Raw genomic sequence first — 27,734 nt, forward strand, 5'->3', positions numbered from 1 at the left:
GCAGGCTTTAATATTTTTATTTCTGTGTTTATTAAGAAAATCAAGTCACAGAATTCAAGAGGCAAAGAAAGCTCTGCAGGGTGTGTAGAGTGGTAGCTTTCTGGGGGTTATCTGGTTAAATGGCATCAAGGGCTGTGACTAGAGGCTACAAGTTGTGCACACTAGGGCTGGGATGGTTTGGGATGTTGAAGGGACTACAACTGGTTTGAAAATCTCAATGTAGTACTGTCAAAAAAATATGCAGAGGACCTTAAGGAGTTAGAAGCAGGAAGACACCGTTTGGGACAATAGTTGATGAAGACTGTTAGGATCTCTTCCCATCTCCACAGACAGTTATTCTTCTAAACAGGCAGAAGGTGACGACAGCCAAGTATATGGTACTCTTGAGGAGTAGGAGGAGGTAGGTATAGTAGTCAGAGGTCCTTGTGAGCTGCAGCTGAAACACATCTAAGAGAAGTTGTGTATTAGTTTCACTTGTTCTTTCAACAGCATAGCACACATTTTTGGGGAGTCTCAGGTTTTACTTCTCATGACTTACAATGAAGTGGTACCCTCTCCCAAAATGCAATACTTACCACTCTCACCAGATCCACCAAGAACAGGATTCACCTCGCCAGTCAAGTTAATTACTAAACTCTGCTAAATTCACTCAGAACCTTCCCAATATTAAGAAGCAAGCTTGCATTTATACTGGATGAGTCCATTGTGGACAAAAGTAAGTGTGCTAACAAGGTTTTAGAATTTCCTTACCCCAACCTGTCTCCATGTAGTAATTAGAGATAATATTCATCAAGCACTAACCAAATTTCAAATAAGATTGTGACATCTTTGAATGAATAGTTTAGTCTTATTTAATATATATAACAACCTTTGACAGGGACAGTGGGATTATTTCCATTTCCAGTTTGCAAACAGAGGGCACAGAAAGAAGTCATTTGCTTCCAAACACATGAGATCATGTGTTTAGTTAGTCAAGTACAGATTTCATCCACAGCAATATAACTTTAAAAAACATATTTTTATCTACTTGATGTTTCAAATCTCCCAGTACACTAAATATCCCAGACATAAAAAGGACATGTATAAATGTAAAGTTGCATTTCTGGCCTGAAAGTACCTGATGGTTTGCAGATTATGCATGCAAAGAGATCTGTAGGAAGGTACAGTCCATGGAAATTTGAGGATGTTGACAGTTTGGGGCAGGAGAGATTATAGAAGAGGAAAGTACAGAAAACAGTCAATTCCAGTTCTCTGAGATGTTAGGTGGTTGTGTTGAAGACTTGTACAGTCTCAGATCAGAATATTTTGGTCCTTGTGCTCTGATGAGGAGGAATCCAAGCAGACACTTGGATGTAGTGAGAGAAATAATGGAGTTTTATTGTAAGAAAGGGGAAAGTGGATAACAGGTAGGGTCTCTGCCACAGAATGGAGGCACTGCATGTAGGAAAAAAAGGGAAAACCTATTATTCTAGGACATTTTAGTATCATCCTTAACTTGCAGGTGGGGAAGGTGACATGGGTCTTCAGGCTAGGGGGAGGATCTAGTTGGACTCATGCATAGATCTAATGCTAATCCTCAGGTACCCTAAGTCCATGCAGAAGGAAATTTCACTCTAATTTAGCAAAGGATTTGCAATTGAAATGGAGCTCTCTGGGCTCAGTGGTGATGGGTAAGGGAGGGCTGAGCAAGGTGTTCTAAATCAGGCTGTATGACTTTTAAAAGTCCTGAGAGTACCTCAGTTGTGGCACACTTAATAGTCTCTCAATGTGTGTTATGATTATGGTGTTATTGGAGTCAAGATTCCTTGAAATTTTGTAAGATATATGAGATGGCAAGTAATATTAAAAATAAATATGATAGACCCAAGTGGCTACTTAGTGAGCCACAAGGTCTAGTTTCTCCCTATGAAAATTTCCACTTTACACGGTCATTGTCCATAATCAGAACTGAAGGATCACTAGCCCTTGGCAGAGAAAGAAATTTCAACAAATGTGTTTCCATTTCTTTGCCTGTGGTTAGGTGAGGATTCCTGCTCCCACTTGCTCTGAGACTCAGAGCCTTGTAGATATAGGAAACAGAGGGAATGTCTGCACAGCTGGAGCCAATGCTTCATGTCACATTCTTGGTTCACACATAGGGAAAAGGGACCAGAAACTAGAATTTACTCTGAGTCTGTTAAGTGAGACACACTAGGCTGAGTATTTCACATTTGGGCTCTATCTCTTCAATAACTGAGAGTTTGGATTAAGTATTCACAATGTGCAGATGGTCAAAATATTACAGAATGGAAGTCCCTTACCCATGTCACACAACTGCTCATTGAGAGACCTGGCTGCAGTTTAGTCTGTGGTAACCTGTAATCCATGCATTTCCCCACCCAAACCAGATGTCCATGATTTGGGCCTTTGCTTTGGAATTTCTGGCTCTATGAATCTATCTCAGAATAGAATCATACAGAGAAGAATAGGGACATGTGTAAAAGTATGAAGCCTTCACTCGATAGCCTGAGTTGAGACCCCAGATCTAGCTGTGTGGCACATGCAAGGGACTCGATCAATCTTAGCTCAGTGTCTTCATCTGTAAAATGAGGGAAGCTGCTGTATCATGTGATAGCAGTATTACATGGATTAAACAAATAACTGCAGGAATGGAAGAGTACCTGCAAGATCTTGTGTGTAAAATGCACTCACTAGTGCCACTTCATGGTTTTAAGAACTAACTAGAAGACTTCAAAAAGCTAGAATGAACTTGATACATTTTTGTTAGTCATTACAAACAATAAACACATGGATGAATGAAGTTGCTTTGTTAAAACAGCTCAGAGCATCTCCCTGTATCCTTTAACTTACAGTCACCTCATTAGCAAACCAGTTGTTCATTATGACAATATGATGACTAAGAAATGATGAATTAATTTTAAATATCACTGAGTCTATTCTGTAACATCCCACCATTCTGATTTTTCTACCTTAAGCAAAGGGTTAGCTTACATTGTTAAGATGATCTGGAGCAGATAATATGAGAAATTATAAAATGAAGACAAGCATACGTTAAAACTTACCATTCTCACCTTTCAAACAAGCTTTAGGATCAGTATTATTGACACCTAGAAGAACTGAAAACAATCCCATTCAATTACTTGTGACCATTATTTGACAGTGTGTGTATATGTATGTCACTATATTCACATATACTATCTGGCTAGACAGGAGAAATAGTCAATCAATATTAGTAAAAGCTAATTTCTAACAACTGATCATTGCTATATCAGGCACACTATGTTACATATTTCACATTCATTGTGTTTAATTTCCCAATAACCCTTAAGTGAGTTGAATTCTGGATGAGCAAGTAATTAAAGTTGTATAGCAGAAAGTCTAACAATTTAATTTTTCTTAGCAAATGTGTATATATATAATGTACATGTAAATTTATATAATCTGTTGACACACAGACAGGAAATAGTATAACTGTCTAGTCATTAAAAATATGAATATAGAAATTCCAAAAATAATTTGTCTCACTCTTTGTAGTTCAGTAGATAATGTTCACATGAAGATATCAAAGTCAATACATTTTTTTCTTTTGAATCACACTGAAGTATAATATTTATGACTGTTTTTCTTCTGTATTCATGGCTCCTAGCACAGTAACGCCACAAAGTAATTAAATTCAAGTAGAAAATTAAACAGGAAACTGGCTCTTTTCCAGCCTCAGTATACACTGAAGGCCAAGGCATTGCATCCCAAAGGGACTGTCCAGATCTGGAGTCCATTAGAGAGTTATGCTTGAAGTCTGATTTAGAGAAATCATCTAAGTGGAGGAAAACAGCCATATCTTTCCAAATCATGCACATCCCTAATGTCCTGGATTTGTGCATAAGATTTTCTGGAGATGAGGATGACAATATTATTAAAAAACTGATACCTATCACTGTTATACCAAGTGCTGTATTAAATGCTTCTCATGCCTCATCCTGTTTACTTCCCCAATAACACTTAACTGAGTTTTATTCTGGATAGCTTGACATTATTAATGAGGAAAAAATCAAAGAGTGCAGGTAACTTAATAAGGGAATGGTAGAGAGTATTCAGAGAATTATGTGTGTAGAAATATATTGTAAAAATAATCATATAATATAAAAATATTGATTATAAAGAAAAAAATAACACCAACACAATGGACAGTAAGAAAATCTTCTAACATCTTAATTATTCTTAACCAAAACCCTTTTTGCTTTAAGTGCTGAGCATTTAGGTGCAATTCATTCTGGATATAGAAAAATAGGCCAAGTTACATTTCTAGTACTCTAGATAAAACCTGAGGTGTGAATTGTAACTTTCTATGATTATAAAACAACTTGATAGAATAACTTGATATCATGCTTTTCCCAGTCATTACAAACAAAAGACACAGGAATGCTTGAAGTCCTTTTGTTGAAATAGGTTACAGTATATCTCTGTATTCTCTAATTTATTTATTTCTCTTTATTTTTATTTATTTATTTTTTCTTTTTTTATTGTTTTATTATTCATATGTGCATACAAGGCTTGGGTCATTTCTCCCCCCTGCCCCCACCCCCTCCCTTACCACCCACTCCGCCCCCTCCCTCTCCCCCCACCCCCTCAATACCCAGCAGAAACTCTTTTGCCCTTATCTCTAATTTTGTTGAAGAGTATATTCTCTAATTTATATTTGCCTCAGACCAAGGTCATTAGTTTATTGTGTTAACATGACACCAAGGAAAGGATGGATTAATTTTAAATGTCACTCAGTCAGTCCATTGTACATAATTCATCACTTCAGGTTTTTCTACAATAAGCTAGGAGGTTTCAAAAATTAAAATGATTATGAGAACACAAAGCATGCTGTACCACATTGTCAAAAATAAACTACAACTCACCACTATCATCTTTCTGACCAGCTTCCCTGGGATTAATGGTGGTGGCAACTAAAAAAAATGAGAGCAGGAGTCAGTCAGTTAATAGTGCCCATAACTGAGAGTGTGTGCATGAGGGTATAAACATATAAACCTATGTATGTGAATAAATATATCCTGTCAACAGAGAGACAGCCTGGCAAAGACTGAAATAAATGGTTGCATTCTATTAATTAAGTAGTATCATTCATATATTGCTTCTCCACATGAAGACTGAAATTCATGATTGCTATATTATTTTGTCACAAGTGGAGTGTAACATTCAGATATTGACCTTCATGAATATTACAGTTATTGCTTTTATTACAACTGGAGTGGAATATCCAACACTATCTGCTTTCCTCTATATCCAGAGCTCTTAACACAATGTCTGCTACAAAATAGGTGACATAAAAACCAGTATATTGGTCACTTTACGGGCTTGAGCATACATTGTTGACACAAAGTGTTTCACCCACAATGAACCTGTTCCATCTGTTAGAATCTTAATTACTTTTAGCCAATAGCCTTATTATGATTATAAGAGCAGAGTATTTCAATGCAATTCTGGGGAGAAAAAGGAGGCCTAGTCACATTTCCATTTTTCTCCATAAAACTTGAGGTGAGAGGTATATATGAGTGTGTGTGTGTGTGTGTGTGTACATATACATATGTATATATGTGTATATATATATATATATGGTTTTAAGAGCAAAAAATTAAGATGAAATTATTCTAAAATGCTTTGTTAGGTTTACACCTAGATATTTGATTTTTTTTGAGGCTATTATAAATGGAATTGTTTTCATATATTCTTTTTCAGTTTGTTCATTATTAGTGTATAGAAATGCTAATGATTTTTCTATGTTGATTTTATATCCTGCTACCTTGCTATAGCTATTGATGGTGTCTAGGAGCTTCTGAGTAGAGTTTTTTGGGTCTTTAAGGTATAGGATCATGTCTGCAAATAGGGATATTTTGACAGTTTCTTTACCTATTTGTATTCCTTTTATTCCTTCTTCTTGCCTAATTGCTCTGGATAGGAATTCCAGTACCATGTTGAATAGGAGTAGAGCTAGTAGGCATCCTTGTCTCGTTTCTGGTTTTAGAGGGAATGGTTTCAGGTTTTCTCCGTTAAGTATAATGCTGGCTGTAGGTTTGTCATATATAGCTTTTATAATGTTGAGGTACTTTCCTCTGTCAGAAAAACAAGTCACAAGTGTTGTTTTGCTAATTCTTTTTCTACTACATGTTTCCTTGTCTATATGGATATGCTTCCACTGTGTAATTTTAGAGAACATTGATTTCTTTTGTGTGTGTGCTTTAAAGAATGGATTTGAGGAATAGTTTTTTGGGGTAAGTTAAGACTGAGAACATTACTATGGTCATATATGGTTTTAAAATATACTTACGTACAGAGTGATAGACATGGATCTAGTTAGTTTCTTGCAGATGGATAACCACTTTTCCCAGCAGCATTTGCTGAAGAGGCTGTCTTTTTCCATTGTATATTTTTGGCCCCTTTTTCAAAAATAAGGTGTGTATAGTCATGTGGATTCATATCCAAGTCCTCTATTCTGTTCCACTGGTCTTCATGTCTGTTTTTGTGCCAGTATCATGCTGTTTTTATTGCTATTGCTTTGTAATATAGTTTGAAGTCGGGTATTGTGATACTTCCAGCATTGCTCTTTTTGCTGAGTATTGCCTTGGCTATTTGCTGTCTCTTGTGTTTCCAAATGAACCTTAATATCAGACCCGAAACTCTAAAGTTAGTACAGGAAGGAGCAGGAATCACTCTGGAATTAATAGGTAGTGGCAAAGAATTCCTCAATAGAACCCCAGCAGCCCAGCAACTAAGAGAAAGAATGGACAAATGGGACTTCATAAAAAATTAAAAAGCTTCTGCACAACAAAAGAAATGGTCTCTAAACTAAAGAGACCACCCACAGAGTGCGAGAAAATATTTGCCAGCTACACATCAGACAAAAGACTGATAACCAGAACATACAGGCAACTTAAGAAACTAAACTCTCCCAAAATCAATGAACCAATTAAGAAATGGGCAACTGAACTAAATAGAACTTTCTCAAAAGAAGAAATTCAAATGGCTAAAAAACACATGAAAAAATACTCACCATCTCTAGCCATAAAGGAAATGCAAATCAAAACCACACTAAGATTCCACCTCACCTCTTTTAGAATAGCCATCATCAAAAACACCATAAACAGCATGTGTTGGCGAGGATGTGGGGAAAAAGGAACCCTTGTACACTGCTGTTGGGAATGTAAGCTGGTGCAACTACTCTGGAAAAAAATTTGGAGGCTTCTTAAAAATCTAAACATAGATCTGCCATATGATCCAGCAATCTCACTCCTGAGGATATACCCAAAGGAATGTGACACAGGTTACTCCAGAGGCACCTGCACACCCATGTTTATTGCAGCACTATTCACAATAGCCAAGTTATGGAAACAACCAAGATGCCCCACTACTGACGAATGGATCAATAAAATGTGGTACTTGTACACAATGGAATTTTACTCAGCCATGAAGAAAAATGAAATCTTATCATTCTCAAGTAAATGGATGGAACTGGAGAACATCATTCTGAGAGAGGTTAGCCAGGCTCAGAAGACCAAAAATCATATGTATGTTCTTCCTCATAGGTGGTCTTTAGATCTATGGCAAATACAGCAATGTTGTAGGACTCGGGTTACATGACAAGGGGAGAACATATATGGGAGGTACAGGGTTAGATCGAAAACCCAAAACATGAAAGCATTTGATGTCCCCACTCCAGAGGAAATAATACAGAAACCTTAAAGCAACAGAGGTCAACATGAGAAGGGGATCAGAAACCAGTGTAAAGATCAGTTAGAGATGAATCAACCTGATTGATTCACCACATTTGTACATGAAAGCAATGCTAGGAATCTCTCTGTATAGGTGTCCTTATCTCAACTAGCAAAAATGCTATGTCTTCCTTATTGTTTCTTATTTTTACTCTTCAATGGAACTGGAGAAAAGCGCAGAACAGGACCTGCCTGGAAGGGAGGGGGGAGGGAGTGAGAGGGTGAGGGCAGGGGATGGGGGGAGAAATGCCCCAAACAATGTATGCACATGTGAATAAATAAATAATAATATGTAAAAAAATAATAAAATAAAATATCCTTACGAACTGTGTTAATGGGTCTAAATGTCTATTTTTTTCCTTTGTGATGACATTATTCATTAAAAGACAAATGAAAATTCCTATCAGCATGAATTGACTAATGTAAAAATGTCAAGAATATAGTTACTAGTAATAAACTCCTTGTATATTCTTATTTTTCTCAATCAAGCTTGATTGCAAACTTGGAGCAAATTAGCTTTATATTCCTTCAAAGTCACTTCATGATTCTGTCCTTCATGTGTTATTTTTTAGATTTTATAAAAAACACAAAACCTTAGGGAAGTAGCATCATGTATTTGCTGTAGCGTGCCATTAACAGGAGTGTCCTCTCTAGGGTTGTTACTATGAGAAGCCCACAAAGGACAATTATTTTAATACTGGTACCAAGAAGAATTGTAAACTAGATTCTTCTCCTGCATGATATTCATCCCTATTCTTTTAATTTTCCCTGACCACTAGAAAATTATTATATATGCATTTGTATAAATAAATACAGTTATGCTTCATTATTGAAAGCAAACAATTTTGTTGACATCATTCATTTGGTCTTCATCAAAGCCCCCGGAAAAGTCAGGAAACTGTTCAGACCTCACAAGTCAATGCAGAAACTATGGAACCCAGAGGCTGAAGTCTTACCTAAGATATCCAGATAGGAGAACCCGACAAAGGCCTCCACATACTTTGTCATGTGTGTGTGCCCCACTGGTTCTAAAGGGCTTGTTAATTATAGGGGAAAGAACAAGATGATTCTTCTTCATGCTCACTCTGGATCCCTTTGACTATTTTTTCCACTCAGAATTAGGACATACAGTGAATTAGTGGGCCACAGCCAGGCCCTCTGTACCTTCAGCCCTCTGTATGGTTGTGTAGATATGCACTTCACCACATCAAGGGGTTTCTTTGGGACATGGTGCCTGATTCATGTGTGACCATGTGTGACCATGTGTGATTAGCAAAAGCGTAAGCTCTCTTCTCCACAGCACATCTACCTGGAACACTAACTTATCCTAGACTATTCATCCATGTTCCCACTCAGGCTGTAATAAACTAGTGATAGAATCCATGTTTGTGTAGCTGCATTTACCAATGTCATCATGGAGAATGGATGTATGTTCACATATGTTAGCCTCATCCAAGCTTAAATCATTATTTTGTCTAACAGTGAAATATATAATAAACTCATAAAAACTCACAGCTGACATAAAACCTTAGTGACAAATGTTATTCTATTTTTTTCTTGAACCACATTTTAGTGCTTTTGTCTGAGCACAATTTAGTCAACTGAAACCACATTGTAGATTACACATTATTCATAGAGAAAATGTTTACTTACAAGGAGGAACATTTCTGAAAGAAGCATATTGTTCTTTTTTACTTCTTTCTTTATTTTTATTATCATATTATTGTTGAGCTGGGGGTACATTGTGGTATTTATAAAATTTCTTAAAATATATCATTGTTGAATTCATCACCTCCATCATTGTCCTTCCTTCCTCCCCCATTCCTGGAATAGTTTCAACATGTCTCATTTTTTCATTTTCAACATGAGTACACAAGATTTCCACACATTCATCCTCTCACACCCTTTCCTTATATCCTGCCCCATCTCACTGTAACCAACCCACAGACAGGATCTCTTTTATCTTTCTGTTCTCTGTTTTTGAAAAAAGACATTTTTGTTTGTGTAAGACACCTATAAAGGGAGATTCATTGTGACATTTCAATGTATATGTGTATTAAAACCCGAATTGTTTCATTTCCACTATTTTTCTTCTTTCTACCTTAGTCCCCATCATATGGTGATTTCAACAGGTTTAAAAATTCTACATTCATTCCTGCATAGAAAGTACATTCACAATATGCACCTTCTTAACAAGTATAATTTTTCTTAGTTTTAAATCAAATAAAGTCATCAAAAGTTGAAATACCTTTCAGCATTTAACATGCTGTAAGCTGCTAGGTGTTTCCATGCATACTGCTTCTTTTAACACAAATAACAATTCTAAAATATCTTGTGATCTGAATATGCAATAGTGTAATGGACTAATAAATCTTAAGTAAAATTTTCAAGTTCTTTCTCCAAAGCTATTTTCTACATCTTAATTCCATGGGAAATATATCAAGGATTTATGCTATAGTAGATGTAATGAGATTTAAAAAGATTTATGTTTGTTTTTCATAAATACATTTTCTGGAAGTTTATATTTTCATTGAGATACACATACCTTCCATTATTGGAGGGAATAGAATCTCTTGATCAACTCCTCTTTTATTTTTCTCATGCTTGATGATACATCTGTGTTCCTTATTCATTGAATCTTCACTCACAGTTAGCCAGCTGAACTTCATGTATGTGTCCTTAGTCTTCATCGTGTTTCCCTGCTGGGATTCCAGAATCTTATCACCATCCCTTTCTTTCCAATATACCTTAATAACATCAGGGAAAAAATTCTCAAGAAGACAAAGATATGTCCCGGCCTTATGGCGATCTATTTCAGCAACTGAAGGAAGAAAAATGGTGGGCTTGGGGGAAATATCTGTATCAAAGCTTTTATCTGTGGGAGAAATGGAAAATTAACAAAGAGAATTATTAGAGAAATCCAAACATTGCATGGGCTGGAACACCCTAGTGTATAATACTAAGATGACAAGTTGCCATTGTGTTAGTGACTATCATGGTCCTTCAAAAAACATAGGTTGTCAGGTGGTTATTATTGTCCTGACTTTAGAGCTGTGCAGAGTTTCAATAGCTTAAGTAAGTTTGAAATATCACGCTATATATATATATATATATCACAGCTATATCACAGCTCACAGCAGAGCTTAGATGGAAACCCGGCTTTGCCTTTGTCCACACTCCAAGTACCTAGGATTTAGGTTTAAGCAATTGGCATCCAACCGTATCTGAAATCTACTCAAGTCAAGAACAGTGCACAGAGAAATAAGGTTAATGTTCATTTTATTATTCTAAAAGGCATCTAACATCTTTTCATTACTGGGATAAAAAAAGGAAAATGTTACTTACCTGAGGTGGTTACTATGAGCTTAGTCCCTTCTCCAAATACCATGATCCAATCTGCCCTATCACACTGCTCACAGCTTCTACAAAAATCTTCTATCAGAATCTTCATGGAGTGACCAGAAGTTTTTTGTGTTTGTCCTGGCAATTTGATTTCCTGGTTTCTGTTGGAAGTCTTCTAATATAGGTTTTGTGTCATTGTTTGCAAGTTTCCTCATAAACTGACCTCATCAATTGTTTTCCACTAGGGCAGCAATTATTGGAAAACACCAACCGAAAATGGAAATGTGACATCAGGAAAGAAGAGAGCTGGGTCCACTGGTCAAACAAAAACTTTTCCAAATTGCCAGGAAAAGAACACTAAGGTTTTTGCTTTTTGTTTTTAGTTTGCAGGTGTTCATTTGTGTGGAACTGCTCAGGATAGCCTCTGTTCTCACAAGCATCAACCCTCTCAGTTGGTAACTGGGGAAGAGTTTCTAAAGCAGGAAGCTCTGTAGTAACTGAAAATGCAAATAGCAAATGAGTCAACACATTTGAGAAATGTGAGCCACTGTCTCTATTTTCAATAAAACCACACTTACCTTTTGGCATCATGATTCATTATCAGACAATGCCAAATGAGAAAATAAGTTCCCTGGTGACTTAATATCTTTTCTTACAATAACAGAATAAACTTGTAGAACTGTGCCTTCTATAAATTTTTAGATTCCCTTTTAAAACTAGAATGTGGAAAAATTACACTTGTCTGATACGCTGAAAGAAGGAACCATTTGAAGGCAGTTCTGTAATCTTATTCCAGACCTGTGAGAATAGGAAAAACAAGTTTCCAGAATCATCTGGGTCCTCACCTGAGGTCAGATGAGGTGTCCAAATTCAAGGACTGAGGAGAAGAGGGCCTGATGATCACCATGTCCTTCAGATCCACGCTGTCCAGGACAGAGTTCCATGAGCAGACATGGCCTCTGGCCAAAGACAAAGGGATGCACGTGCTCATGGTGGACCACTGCCATTCACAGCAGCTCACAGCCACAACCCAACTGGAGAGGACAAGAAAATTAGAAGGACATTATGTTTGGAAAGAACCATTAAATATTGAAATTTTTAGTTTTGGAAAGTTTTTTTTAAGCTAAGAATTCTGTCTATTTTTAATATTTAGAATTGTTGATTACCAATTGCATCTAAGGCAGACTTGAATGATGCTCATTCAAATCTTTTTGTTTACTATTTTTCCTCATTCCAAGAACTATCAGAAGCTTTAAGAATTTTCTCTATTTTCAGAGTCATGATGTAATAAAATTCAGGATAATAAGCAATAAATTATAAAATATTTCATTATTTTAACAAGGAAAACGTGAACTCTAAGGATAACACAGTATAAAATTTACTAAAGATCTAAAATAAAACCTGAATGGAGATATACATAATTGTGACGGCAAAACTTCTATTGTAAAAAGGCCAATACCCTATAAATTTGCATGCAAACTGACTGACATTCCTGTGAGAATTACTATAATGTTTTATTGATTTGTTCTGAAGTTTGAGTGCTAGTGGTGAGCTGGGTAAGTTGACTTTCAAATTCATAAAGATGAGAGAATTTGATAGATATTTATTTTTATAAAAACAGTAAATAGACATTGGACATAGACTATAATAAGCTATTACAAAGTACCAATATGACAATGATATAAAAATAATGAAATAAATAAATAAATCAGAAATTCTCCAGCCAATTCCAAGCATATGTAGATATTTAAAATATGATACAAGACCAGAGGTGTGGTTCAAGTGGTAGATCACCTGCCTAGAAAGCACAAGAATCTGAATTCAAACTTCATTACTGCCAAAAAAATTTAAATATGATACAGCATTTTTGAATTATTGGGAAATACTTGAGTATTTTAAAACTGATATTAGAATACAAATATCTGTTGGAAAGAAAAAAATATCTCTCCCTCCCACCATATAAATTAGGTTCTAGGTAAATTAAAATTAAAACAGCATTTGCAAATCCAGATATGTATAGAACCAATATCAAGGAGAATACTATCCTTTGTTGGGGATGGGTAGGTGACCCTTCACTGAATGTGTCATTTCCTAAGAGGTAAGAATATGGAGAATTTTTATTTTCAAATAAATTTGTATTTTTGAATAAACATATTAAAAGTGTAGATAAGGAGGACTTACTGAAGATGTAAGGAAGAAAGTAACATTATCAGCCCTGAGCCTTAAGAAAATTAATGCATTTGTAGAAAGAAAGGAGAGCAATTCCAGTAACACACACATGTCTTTTAGGTGATTGACAGAGTCAACAGGAGGCAAGCAAATACCTCCATAGCTGAATATATACAGAATGGCTCCTGTAATGAAAAACAACAGGTTCAACAGAATTTTAAAGAGATTGCATGAAAATAAAGTACAACATTAAATGTCATGTTGCCAAAATGCCTTTTTCTGTCCTCAAGGGTCTAACCAAGCCACTGAGCAGTGGAAATCAGCCAGGAGTGCAAAATGAGAATGCTCACCCCAGCACACTGTGAAGCAGAGGCACTGCCATTCTCTGTAAGGGGAACCTGCTTCCTGCACATATGCTCAGTCACCTATTTCTTGGACTGCTGATCATACAAGGACAAAGCAAGTCAGCAAGTTAATGATGTGACTGCTTTTGCAGTCTCACTTACACCTGGGATAAGTAGTGTGGTAAAGACAGCACTGTGCACAACACAAGTGTTCTTGGTCAAGGCTACACCACTGGACCTAACAGTGAGTTTCCTGTGCAACCCACACCCCTGTACTCCCTTTCTGCTAGCATGTTTCAATGAACTTTATGTCACACATGTGGTCTCTTGGTGTTTTCTTCTGTTTGACAACCCCTACTGCCTTACTGCACCTGTGCTAGGTATATTACAAACAGCAAGCCACACAGTAGATTGGAGAAATCCCCAAACCGCAAAATCTTGGAATGAGCTTCCAGCTCCGTGTGTTTGAGCGATCCTATTATGGATGAAGTTCAGATCCCAGTCCTTCCCCTACTGTGATGTGACCTTGGGTACCCACACTTCTCAGGACTTTGGTTCCCTCATCTTTAAGATGGAGATGATGAGGCCCATTTCTCAATCCTTTGTAATATTCAAATGAACTATTGTGTCTAGAATAGCAACTGGAAAATAGTAGACATTCCAAAATTGTTCATTTTTCTCTAGTGATTGATATAAAAGTTCAGGCAAAGGAGATTTGTTTTTTTAAAAAAGAAAAGAAATAGCATAGACTTGTGTATAAAAATCAGTATTTTGATTCTCACCCTGCTTTATGTAACATACACACATCCTACCCAGTGCATCCTGAGAGAACCAGCACAGACTACTTCAATCCTACTTCAAATGTAAAAATGGGTAGTAAACAAATTTTAAAATGACAACACAGTCACATGGGGTAAAGAATGAGTTTTAACTTAATTGTGAAAAGTTTTTTTACATCTTTTTCCAAGTTTGACATTGACAATTTTCATAATTAACCAACTTCAAACAAATTTGTTACAATATCAAAAGTTATAAAGATATATCACATTTTAATTTCAAGGAACAGTTGCTAACTTGATAAAAATAGTAATATATCCACTTGTTTCACATTGGTTTATCTCCTAGTAATTTTTATGTCCTTTTTTAAAAATTTTATTCTTATGTACATACAATGTTTGGGTCATTTCTCCCCCCCTTCCCCCGCCCCCTCCCTTAACAACCCCACCCCCTCCCTCTCCCCCCCACCCCCTCACTTCCAGGCAGAAACTATTTTGCCCTTAAATTTAATTTTGTTGAAGAGAGAGTATAAGCAATAATAGGAAGGACCAAGTGTTTTTGCTAGTTGAGATAAGGATAGCTATACAGGGCATTGACTCACATTGATTTCCTGTGCGTGTGTGTTACGTTCTAGGTTAATTCTTCTTGATCTAACCTTTTCTCTAGTTCCTGGTCCCCTTCTTCTATTGGCCTCTGTCGCTTTAAAGTATCTGCATTAGTTTCTATGTGTTGAGGGCAACAAATGCTATCTAGTTTTTTGGGTGTCTTACCTATCCTCACCCCTCTCTTGTGTGCTCTTGCTTTATCATGTGATCAAAGTCCAATCCCCTTGTTGTGTTTGCCCTTGATCTAATGTCCGCATATGAGGGAGAACATATGATTTTTGGTCTTTTGGGCCAGGCTAACCTCACTCAGAATGATGTTCTCCAGTTCCATCCATTTACTGGTGAATGATAACATCTCATTCTTCTTCATGGCTGCATAAAATTCCATTTTGTATAAATACCACATTTTCTTAATCCATTTGTCAGTAGCGGGGCATCTTGGCTGTTTCCATAACTTGGCTATTGTGAATAGTGCTGCAATAAACATGGGTGTGCAGGTGCCTCTGGAGTAACCTGACTCACATTCTTTTGGTTATATCCCCAAGAGTGGTATTGCTGGATCATATGGTAGATCTATGTTTAGATTTTTAAGAGGCCTCCAAATTTTTTTCCAGAGTGGTTGTACTAGTTTACATCCCCACCAGTAGTGTAAGAGGGTTCCTTTTTCCCCTACATCCTCGCCAACACCTGTTGTTGGTGGTGTTGCTGATGATGGCTATTCTAACAGGGGTGAGGTGGAATCTTAGTGTGGTTTTAATTTGTATTTCCTTTATTGCTAGAGATGGCGAGCATTTTTTCATGTGTTTTTGGCCACTTGAATTTCTTCTTTTGAGAAAGTACTGTTTAGTTCACTTGCCCATTTCTTTATTGGTTCATTAATTTTGGGAGAATTTAGTTTTTTGAGTTCCCTATATATTCTGGTTATCAGTCCTTTGTCTGATGTGTAGCTGGCAAATATTTTCTCCCATTCTGTGGGAAGTCTTCAGTTTAGAGAACATTTCTTTTGTTGAGCAGAAGCGTTTTAGTTTTATGAAGTCCCATTTATCTATGCTATCTCTTAGTTGCTGTGCTGCTGGGGTTTCATTGAGAAAGTTCTTACCTATACCTACTAACTCCAGAGTATTTCCTACTCTTTCCTGTATCAACTTTAGAGTTTGGGGTCTGATATTAAGATCCTTGATCCATTTTGAGTTAATATTGGTATAGGGTGATATACATGGATCTAGTTTCAGTTTTTTGCAGACTGCTAACCAGTTTTCCCAGCAGTTTTTGTTGAAGAGGTTGTCTTTTCTCCATTATATATTTTTAGCCCCATTGTCAAAGATAAGTTGAGTATAGTTGTGTGGCTTTATATCCAGGTCCTCTATTCTGTTCCACTGGTCTTCATGTCTGTTTTTGTGCCAGTACCATGCTGTTTTTATTGTTATTGCTTTGTAATATAGTTTTAAGATGGGTATTGTGATACCTCCAGTGTTGTTCTTTTTACTGAGTATTGCCTTGGCTATTCATGGCCTCTTGTGTTTCCATATAAATTTAAAGGTAGAGTTTTCAATCTCTTTGATGAATGTCATTGGGATTTTGATGGGAATTGTATTAAACATGTAGATTACTTTTGGGAATACAGACATTTTTACTATGCTGATTCTACCAATCCATGAGCATGGGAGATCTCTCCACTTTCTATAGTCTTCCTCAATCTCTTTCTTCAGAAGTTTATAGTTTTCCCTGTAGAGGTCATTCACATCCTTTGTTAAGTTTACACCTAGGTATTTGATTTTTTTTTGAGGCTATTGTAAATGGAATTGTTTTCATACATTCTTTTTCAGTTTGCTCATTTTTAGTGTATAGAAATGCTAATGATTTTTCTATGTTGATTTTATATCCTGCTACCTTGCTGTAGCTATTGATGATGTCTAGAAGCTTCTGAGTAGAGTTTTTTGGGTCTTTAAGGTATAGGATTATGTCGTCTGCAAACAGGGATATTTTGACAGTTTCTTTACCTATTTGTATTCTTTTTATTCCTTCTTCTTGTCTAATTGCTCTGGCTAGGAATTCCAGTACTATGTTGAATAGGAGTGGAGATAGTGGGCATCCTTGTCTGGTTCCTGATTTTAGAGGGAATGGTTTTAATTTTTTTCCATTAAGTATAATGCTGGCTGTAGGATTATCATATATAGCTTTTATAATGTTGAGGTACTTTCCTTCTATTCCTAGTTTTCTTACAGTTTTTATCATGAAATGGTGTTGGATCTTATCAAAGGCTTTTTCTGCATCTATTGAGATGATCAAATGGTTTTTTGTCTTTGCTTCTGTTAATGTGGTTTATTATGTTTATTGATTTTCATATGTTGAACCACCCCTGCATTCCTGGGATGAAGCCAACTTGGTCGTGATGAATGATCTTTTTGATGTGTTGTTGAATTCGGTTTGCCATTATTTTATTGAGGATTTTTGCATCAATGTTCATTAAGGAGATTGGCCTATAATTCTCCTTTTTAGAGTTGTCTTTGCCTGGTTTTGGGATAAGTGCAATACTGGCTTCATAAAATGTGTTAGGCAGTTTTCCTTCCCTTTCTATTTTATGGAACAGTTTAAAGAAGGTTGCTATTATTTCTTCTTTAAAGGTCTGATAGAATTCAGTAGGGAATCCATCAGGTCCTGGACTTTTCTTTTTAGGGAGACTCTTATTGCTGCTTCAATTTCATTTTGTGTTATAGATCTATTGAGGTGATTACTGTTCTTGGTTCAGTTTTTGATGATCATAAGTATCCACAAATCTGTCCATTTCTTTAGGATCTTTGAATTTATTGGAATATAGGTTCTCAAAGTAGTCTCTGATGATTTCCTGGACTTCCATGGTGTTTGTTGTTATCTCCCCTTTGGTATTCTTGATTCTACTAATTTGGGTTTTTTCTCTTCTCATTTTGGTCAGGTTTGCCAGGGGTCTATTGATCTTGTTTATCTTTTTGTTTCATTAATTCTTCATATTTTTTTTTGTTCCTGTTTCATTGATTTCAGCTCTTATTTTTATAATTTCTCTCCTTCCACTTTTTTGGGGATTTTCTTGTTTTTGTTTTTCTAGGAGTTTGAGATGTATCATTAGATCATTGATTTGAGCTCTTTCAGTCTTTTTAATATATGCAGTCATGGCTATAAACTTTCCTGTCAGGATTGCCTTTGCTGTGCCCCATAGGTTCTGGTAGGTTGTGTTTTCATTTTTATTGACTTCTAGGAACTTTTTAATTTCCTCTTTTATTTCATGAATGACCCATTGTTCATTAAGCAGTAAGTTATTCAGTTTCCAGCTGTTTGCATGTTTTTTGTCTTTATTTTTGTTGTTGAGTTCTAGTTTTATTTCACTGTGATCAGATAGAATGCATGGTATAATTTCTATTTTCTTGTATTTGCTGAGGCTTGCTTTGTGCCCTAGGATATGATCTATTTTGGAGAAGGTTCGGTGGGCTGCTGAGAAGAATGTATATTGTGTAGAAGTTGGGTGAAATGTTCTGTAGACATCAAGTAGGGCCATTTGATCTATGGTGTATTTTAGATCTAGGATTTCTTCATTGATTTTTTGTTTGGATGACCTATCTATTGATGGTAGTGGGGTGTTAAAGTCTCCTACGACCACTGTGTTGGAGTTAATATATGCTTTTAGGTCTTTCAGGGTATGTTTGATGAAATTGGGTGTGTTGACATTGGGTGCATATAGGTTGATAATTTTTATTTCCTTTTGGTCTATTTCCCTTTTTATTAGTATGGAATGTCCTTCTTTATCTCATTTGATCAATGGAGGTTTGAATCTACTTTGTCAGAGATAAGTATTGCTACTCCTGCCTGTTTTTAGGGGCCATTGGCTTGGTAAATCTTCTTCCAGCCTTTCATCCTAAGCCTATGCTTATTTCTATTGGTGAGATGGATCTCCCGTAAGCAACAAATTGTTGGATCTTCCTTTTTAATCCAGTTTGTCAAATGGTGCCTTTTGATGGGGGAATTAAGTCCATTAACATTAAGTGTTAGTACTGATAGGTATATGGTGATTCCTGTCATTTAGTTGTCTTAGTTGTTTGAAGGTTTGAGTGTGCATACCTAAATTGAGGTTATTCTCTAATTTCTTGCTTTTTCTTTTCTTGTAGTTTGGTACTGCCTGCCCTTTCATGGTTATGTTGGGTTCACTTTCTGTGTGCAGAATCCCTTGAAGAATCTTTTGCAGTGGTGGCTTTGTGGTCATATATTGTTTTAGTTTCTGCTTATCAAGAAGATTTTTATTTCTCCATTTATTTTGAATGATAGTTTTGCTAGGTAGAGTATCCTAGGATTGAAATTATTTTCATTCAGTGTCCAGAAGACCTCACCCCAAGCTCTTCTTGCTTTTAATGTTTCTGTTGAGAAGACTGCTGTTATTTTGCTGGGTTTACTTTGGTATTTTATTTGTTTTTTCTCTCTTACAGCCTTCAATATTCTTTCTCAAGTCTCTGCACTTTTTGTTTTAATGATAATATGCTGTGGGCTAGTTCATTTTGGTCAGGTCTGTTTGGTGTTCTGGAGGTCTCTTGCACCTGTATAGGCATAGATTTCTCTAGATTTGGGAAACTTTCTGTAATTACTTTGCTGAATATATCATGCATTCCCTTTGCTTGCACCTCTTCTCCTTCTTCAACCCCCATGATTCTCTGGTTTGGTCTTTTGATGGAATCAGTGAGTTCTTGTATTTTCTTCTCCCAGGTCTTGAGTTGTTTAACTAATAGTTCTTCAGTTTTTTCCTTTAATTACCATTTCATCTTTGAGTTCTGAGATTCTGTCTTGTGCTTGTTCTGTTCTGCTGGATTGACCATTTTTTTTGCAGTTCTGTTTCATTCTTTTTTCTGAGGTTTTCCATATCCTGAGTCCCTTCCTCTTTAATATTGTCTATTTTCTTCCTGAGTTCATTTATCTCTTTATTTATATTGTTCTTTGTTTCACTTTGGTGTTTATACAGTGCTTCCATAGTTTCTTTTATTTGTTCTTGTGTTTTCTCAAATTCTCTATTTTTGTTGTCTTGGAATTTCTTGAGTGTCTCCTGTGCATTTTGGTTGACCATATCCAGTATCATCTCTATAAAATTCTCATTGATTACTTGCAGGATTTCTTCTTTCAGTGTGTTCTTGAGGGCTTCATTGGGTTCTTTGGCATAGTTTATCTTCGTTTCATCAGAGTACGGATCTGAGTATCTGTTTTCTTCATTTCCCTCTGGTTCCTGTACAAATTTATTACTGAGGGGAAACTGGTTTCCCTCTTTTTTCCATCTTCCCGTTTTGCCCTTGCTATTGTTACTGTTCCTGTACTGTGTGTAATTCAGTATTGTCTAGCTTGTAATAATAACAATGGTGATTTCTAGAATGGAAGGGTGAGAGGAGAAGGAAAGCAAAGACAGTAAAGAAAAAGGGAAAAACAAACAAACACACAACTAAAACAAACAAATAAACAACAAAAAATCCACTGCCTAAGAAATAAACAAGGAAAGATAATGTACTAATCAACAGTAAGCTAAACAGGAATTAGAAAGACAGAGAGAGGATTAAAAAAAAATCCCCAAGTTCAAATGCAATAAAGTTTCATTCTTAATAATTTTGGTTTTAGTCCCTTAGTTTGCAATCCTGGAGATAGTGTCTCAGAAGTAGTTCGGTCATTGTCACATCAAAAGGGAAAAAAACAAAAAATGAAACAGACAAACAGAAAAAACAAACAAAAAACAAAACAGAACAATACAAAAACCCTAAGTTCAAATACAATGCAGTTTCAGTTAGTCCTTCAGCTTCCCATTCTAGTTCTGTTGTCTCATGAAAGGAAGAGAAAAAAAGAAAAAAAAAGAGTCTGGAGATAGCTTTGTGAATGTCTATCTGAGGCTGTGGCTCACCTGCCCACTACTGTCAGCCAGCTGTTGCTGGAGGCTTTATTTCTGCAGATCTCAGGAGTGAGCTTAGCACTCACCTGGCCCCTCAGGCTTTGTTTACTTAGAGTTCTCCTGGGCACAACCGCCACTGCTACAAGCTTTCCCCTTTCCAAGCACACTGGGGGAGGTGGCGCTACACCCGCCTTCTCTGGCCAGCTTGTTTATTTACAGATCATGTGGGAAGTACCCCTTCCCTGCTCACAACAGTCACTGTTACAAGATTTCCTGCTCCTGGTTGCTGGGCGGGTGCCGCCACTCCTGCCTTCTCAGGCTGGTTTGTTTATTTGTGAGGGATTGCCCCTCCCCTATTCTTTGGAGCTCAGGGCGCCCGCCCTCTTTGCTACATGTCTTTTTGTTGTTGTTGTTTATTTAGTTTGTTTTTTTTTCTCTTTTTTCCCTGGGTGGGGGTCAGCCTGTCCAGGGGACTATGCTGATCTGGCCCAGGGTTGTCTGTGGGAGTACTGCATGCCGCTTAGCTCACCTTGTGGTCTGTTTCTCTCAAGCCAGTAGGAGCTGGTGTCTGGAGGCACAGAAGCCCTCCTGGTTTCTCTGTTTACCATGGAGTGGGGATGATATGCGTGGGCTGGGGGTGTGGAGGAGTTGGAGTTTTACCTCTTCCTGGTGGTTTTTCCTGCAAGGTGTATCTCCAGCATCTCTCCAAGATTTTACTTTAGGAAGCATGCTTTCTGCTTCCTCCCTCTAGTTGCCATCTTGCTTTCTCTACTGATTTTGATGTCTTTTAATGAAATCTGATCCATGAGTTAGACATGTCCAAAAAGAGAAACTATATCCAATCATATTAAACACAATAAGCATATCTTAAATGCTTAAATTAAGAGATTAAAGCACATACTTTTTATAAATCAGTTATTTTATAGTCTAGCATAATTTAATTTCACATATGACATTGTTTAAGTAGTACTCTATATGATCCTATGTGGTAACGTACATAGGTGCATAGTTTACTTCGTTGTGGAAACTCAAGGGTAGTGTTTGGGAAAGTTGAAGTCACTTCAATTCTCAGCAGTTTCTTCCCTTAAGAAATTTTACTGTCTGTCTCCCTTGTGAATTTGTTGATCATCTACTCTCTTGGGGCTTCTTTTTCACTTGACATGCACCTACATGTGTTATACATTCATGCAACAGCCACAGGGAAGCAAGCCTGGTAGAATCCCAGTTTCTTTTTAGCAAACAAGTGATGTCTGTTCTGAATAGGGATTCATGGAAGGTACTTCTGCATACAAGAATCTTTCTTGTGTGTTTAACACTCTACCCACAACTCCAAATCTCCTCTCTAATTCCTTTCTCCCTGTTCCAAAATGACAAGGTCCAAGGATCTCTGGATTGAACAGGAAGAAAATTCATAAATGTATTGAGGGAGATGTCACCTGTCAATTTCTTTCTCAGCTTCACCTGTAAATTGTTATGATCACTAAAAGTCACATGGGAAATAGTGTTTGCAAATTCAAATTGACCTGGGTTTTGGGCTCAAGGTTGCCAGAACCTAGACCCTGCTCGTTCAGCAACTTTACACTGTATAAAGCAGTTGGAAGGACAGTGTGGCTGGGATCCTCTTCAGGTGCATGCTAGATCCTTAAAAGACAGAGGATTTGCATCCAAGCTAGCCATACATTATATTGAGTTTTGCTTTTTGAGAATCTCAGGGAACATCCAAATAAATAAAATGTTGATAAAGTGATTTACTTTTTTCTCATATTCTAAACAGCAATGTACCAATGATTGTAGTGTGAATAAATGCACAGAATGGTGACTATAACTAACAACAATGTAGTACATATTTCAAAAGCAGAAATAAAGGAGTCTGAATGTTTTCTCCATAAAGAAATGTTAAATGGACTTCTAAAATGGCTGGTTATGAACTCCCAATACATTCCCAATACATCTCCACAAATCTGAAATAGAACCTTGAATACATAGTTACAAGGAAAGGCAGGCATTTAGAAAGGCAGTGGAGGGTACAAGTAAAAGAAAAGACAGAGATGTAGGAAAATTCAGAAATACCAAACTTTGATACAAAGGAAAAACTTCACACAGTAGGAGCCCAGAACATCCCATGTTCTGAATCCCACTGTCTAGTGCTAGCTGTGGGAGGGGGCAATCTCTTTGGAGCACATCCTCAACCATGCCATACATTGGTCCACTAACCCATGTAATTGTGCAGTGAGGGTGAGCTGTGTGCTGGATACTGTTTTCTAGAGTACCAGCCTGGTGGTCTAGTGGGTAAATGTCAAACCTCAAATAAACTGGAGATTCCTGGTGCCCCTGAATCCCCCCACCCAGGGCATGGCATGGCATGAACACAAAGAAAGCCATGGGATTGGCAGTCTCTATGGAAATGCATCCTGGCCTAATCCTAGACCTACCAACTGGTATGTTTGTGTAGTGGGAGGGAGTTGCTTGCTAGATGCACTTGAGCCAGTTTAGGCTGAATAATGGGTAAACACAGATCAATCTGAGGTCTGATGCAGGACAAGGAAATGTTTCTCTTAGCATGAAGCTAAGACCCACAAGCAGTAGGAATGTGTTCCAGAGTATCTCACCAAGACCTCCTATGGAAATTAACATTCTAATTCAATTTACTATCCAATGTCTCTCATTATTTTTACTTCCTGAAGATGTTAATGTAAAGAAGTAATTTCTTGTTAAAGAACTACAGTTCTTTACTTGTATAAACCTGAGGTGGAGCTAAATATAGAGATAGAGAGGTAGTGAAAGATACAGAGAGAGATGGAAATGATAGAGAGAAAAAGAAAGAGAAAGAGAGAGAGACAGAGAGAGAGAGAGAGAGAGAGAGAGAGAGAGAGACTCTAAGTCTCCATTTGTCATGCTTCCTGGGAAACTTTTTGGTAATAACACATAGCTGCTTATAACTACACTTTACCTGTCATTTTTGACACAGGTTAAAGAGAGAACTTGTATGACCCAACTTCATACTTTGGACTATCCAGCCAAAGGAAACATATTTAAGCAGCTTTTCTTGGTTTTAAATGTTAAATGAACCACTAAATGAACAGCTTACATATGACATGCTCCTGGATCACCATAATATACGTTAAAAACAAAATCCATGTGTGTTACTTACTTCTCTGTTGCTGTGACACAATACTTGAGAAAATCAACATGAAGAAATGGGTTTTTTTGGCTCACAGTTTCAGAGGTTTCAGTTCATGGTCCTCATTTCAGGGTCTATTGTTTGGCAGATTGTCATGTCTGGGAGTATGATGCGGATGGGAGCTCCTCAGCTCATGGCAGCCAGGAAAAAAAGAATGAAAGAAGAGGTGGCAGGAACAGATATACCTATCCAGGGCATGACCCAGTGACCAACTTCATCCAACTAAGCCCCACCAGATAGTGTTCACCACGTCCCAATAACAACATCAAATTATTAATTTATCAATGGATTAACCCACTTTTGAGGTTAGAGCCTTATGTACCAACTATCTTCCCCAAAACCCATCAGATGCAAACCAAGGTTTTGACACATGAGCTTTTGGGGACATTTATATCCAAACCATAATATGACAGTTTTTATTTCCTGTTGAAAATGAGCTCATAACTCAGTAGGGATCATAACAAAACAAAAGAAACAAGTGAATTTTATGTGATCACCTAGAAACAGTTATTGCATTAGCATAGCACTTAGCATTTCAGATGAGTTTCTGCTCATCCTTTTAACTTATTTCATAAATGGTATTCTGTTCCATACTCATTTGTGCTCTGTCCTTATCACTTAGGCAGATATCAGGAACATATTCTAACTCTGCAAATTCTTCCTTGCAGCACTCTGACTCTAGTCAAGATTCCCTAGTTCTCCTATTCATTGGTCATCAGATCATTTAGAGGCCCTGGATTGTGATCTTTTTATATGGCCAGCTCCACAACACACAAGAGAAGAAAACACAAAGTAACTTCTTTAAATCATTTCACAACTTTGTAGCCACTGGCATGCTGTAGTCACTCACTTTGTAGCTGGTAAGTAGAGCATGCTTTCCTGCCTGCCTTCCTCTCCCCCTTCACTCTTGCTAGTCTTTTTGTTCCTCTGGTATGGACTGTCTATGCTCAATGCCTGAGGCTCACCTTTTGGGGGAACTAAACTAAGACAGGCAGGTCATGATTTTTAACTAAAGGCCACAACTCCTGTTAGGAACCCTCCAACACAGACACCCCCCCAGCTCTCATTCACCGCTGTGACCCACCAGACCTAAAACTAGCAAGAACATTTGTTGCTGTAATGCTGTGGTGAATGATTGGGACAGAGACTCTGTGGCCCCCAAATCAACAATGTTTTCTATTGGAAAAAATAATCTGCATGAAGGGCTTAGCACATCCTTTCATTCACTTCTTTCTGGAAAGAGTCCATATTCTAAGAATATTCTACCCATTTCTGAGACCTTATCTTTGTGTCTATTCACACACTAACATTAGTTGACAGGAGACATTTGTTAAGACTTAGTCAGGGGATCTACTCAATCCCACTGTGGAGCACTAGGGACAGTGTGTGGGAACCAAGGTCCTCAGTCTGCCCTGGAAACCTCTAGTGTCCCATCCTTTGGCTTTTGATGGTGTCTTTGCACTGGTCCTTATAGGTCCTTATAGGGACAAGGGATTAGGGAGCATGAATGGATCACATTTATTTCAAGGACTTAGGTCACCTCCATGCATGGCTACTATGTGGTAAGATAACATGTCCATATTACAAAAGGTGTTAATAATAGCTGAAAAAACTTTCTTCTCTTTTGTTTGCTTTTTCATTCTTTTCTTCCCATTTCTTTCTTTCCTTCCTTTCTTTTTTCTTTCTTTCTTCCTTTAGATTTCATTTGTTTTCAAAACAGGGTCTCACTCTATAGCACAGATTAACCTCAAATTTGTGATCCTCCAACGTCAATCTCCAGTCATGGGTTAAAGGCCTTAACCCACACACATGGCCAAGGGTAATTCTAATGTCAGAACTATTCCTTCTTAATTTTCACCCTGTAAGAAATAGATTTCAAGGAGGAGGAAGAACAATCTTTATATTTTTACTTTTGACATTTTGTTATAACATTTCTTATATGTTCTCAACCATTCATCTACTGATCAGAGAATAAACCCATTAAAGTTATTAATAATTTTTTATTTTGTTGATGTTTAAGGGATATTATATTTTTATCCCTATAGATGAGAGAGAGAGCAGGTATTATCTCTTCTTTGAATTCAATGATGCTCTTATCTGAGATTTTCAGTGTTCTTGGCAGGATTCTGCAGTCAAGGTCTTTAAGGCCTGGGACTGGACCAGGACTTGCTTTGTCCCAGCCGTGAGCACTAAGTGTAATTGAGCTGCATCCTATTCTACCAGACTCAGGGTTTGTATTTTAGTCTCTCATATCCCCAAAGATCTGACTGTTTGATCACTGGTGTATGGGCACTAGACTTCTTCAGGAAGGATTCAGAATACCATTAAAATGCATGCAATTCTTATGTTTGGGGGATCATTTAACCTGAGAAACTCCCCAATGCAACAGAATGAATTAGGAAAATAATAACCAGAAATATTTTCATAATATGTACACTTCTTTCCTGGCACTTAACCTCCCCCCTTCATTCTAAACTATTGAGCTATCGCACAATCAATTAACAAATAACTAGATTAGGTTGTGAGTTTTCTGCCTGTATTTTCAGAGTTCTCAGGTAGCCAAATTTGACCATAATTGTTGACCCCACGTGGGACTCACTGAGAGAGCAGAACCCACAATGTCTCCCTGGGAAACTCTGGAAGTGCCACACGGTGGAGAAGCTCAGGGCTGATGTTCTGTGTAGCAGCGCTGTGGTTACCCATGTTGAGAAGGATGTGGGTGGGCACAGATGTGGGAATGGTTCTTGGGTAGGTTATTCTAGGAACTCCGACACTGTGCTCCATCCAGAGGGCACAATAGTACATGGCTTCATCTTCTTTTGTTAGGAAATTTATCTTCAAGGTTGAAGTGGAAGTTTGAAAATTTTTACTTGCTTCAATTTTCTTGCTTTTTCCTGCTAAGGGGCGTTCGTTATAACTTGTTCGAACATATAATAGATGTTCCAGCCTTTGATTTGATTTCTGTCTGTACCAATGTATGTCTACTTTGTCAAAGTTTTGGAAGGAAATGTTACAAGACACCTGGGCACTCTGATGAGTTGCTTTGGAAATTGACATTTCAGGCTGCTCCACCTGCCCAAGTCCATCTGCAAGCAAAGGAGAGAAACCCCATCAACACAGGACACACGAAGAAGCAGCAATAAGGAAAGACTTTATCTCAATAGGTGGAAGTGATGGAGGCAACTCACAAGCCCAGAGAGAGAAGAAGACTGTTTCTAGGAGTGGCATCCTGTCAGCAGGGTCAGCAACACAGGGAGAAGATGAGACAGTGTGGACCTGTGAGCTGGAGGCCTCAGGTCCGTAGCACGAGGGTGGGGCTGTCCTAGTATATCAGAGGAGTGGAGGGTCAGGTGATCTCCTAGGGTTCTTCATGATCTACTGCTGTTACAAGCAATTCTGGGGTTTCCTACACCACAGTAGCTGGGCAGATGGGGTAAGTGGGTTAACCGTCTCGGAAGTCATTCCTGGTATGAATGTGTTCATCTGTGCTGTGGCAGGGCAAGTGAGTGAGTGTCACCCTCTGCAATTTCATACTGTAGTAATGATGTTGCTTCACAAGTCTGAAGGTGTACCTGCTCCATTCTGTTCTTACATCTATGTTTCAATGATTTTCTGTTCATTCTGACTCAGGTGAGAAACTCAATGCATATTTTGTAACAA

At 37.4% G+C, this 27,734-nt stretch overlaps 1 gene segment (V, D, J or C); it reads right to left on the minus strand.

The window, feature by feature from the left end:
- LOC109681106 (T-cell receptor gamma chain C region C10.5-like) lies at positions 1 to 27,414 on the minus strand. The segment is given in 7 exon segments: positions 1 to 447; positions 3,063 to 3,116; positions 4,905 to 4,952; positions 10,318 to 10,647; positions 11,118 to 11,168; positions 26,849 to 27,160; positions 27,263 to 27,414. Coding segments are annotated over 7 exon segments (978 nt in total).
- Positions 27,415 to 27,734: the final 320 nt, after the last annotated feature.

Source organism: Castor canadensis, chromosome 2, assembly GCF_047511655.1.
Source record: "Castor canadensis chromosome 2, mCasCan1.hap1v2, whole genome shotgun sequence".
Lineage (NCBI taxonomy): Eukaryota > Metazoa > Chordata > Mammalia > Rodentia > Castoridae > Castor > Castor canadensis.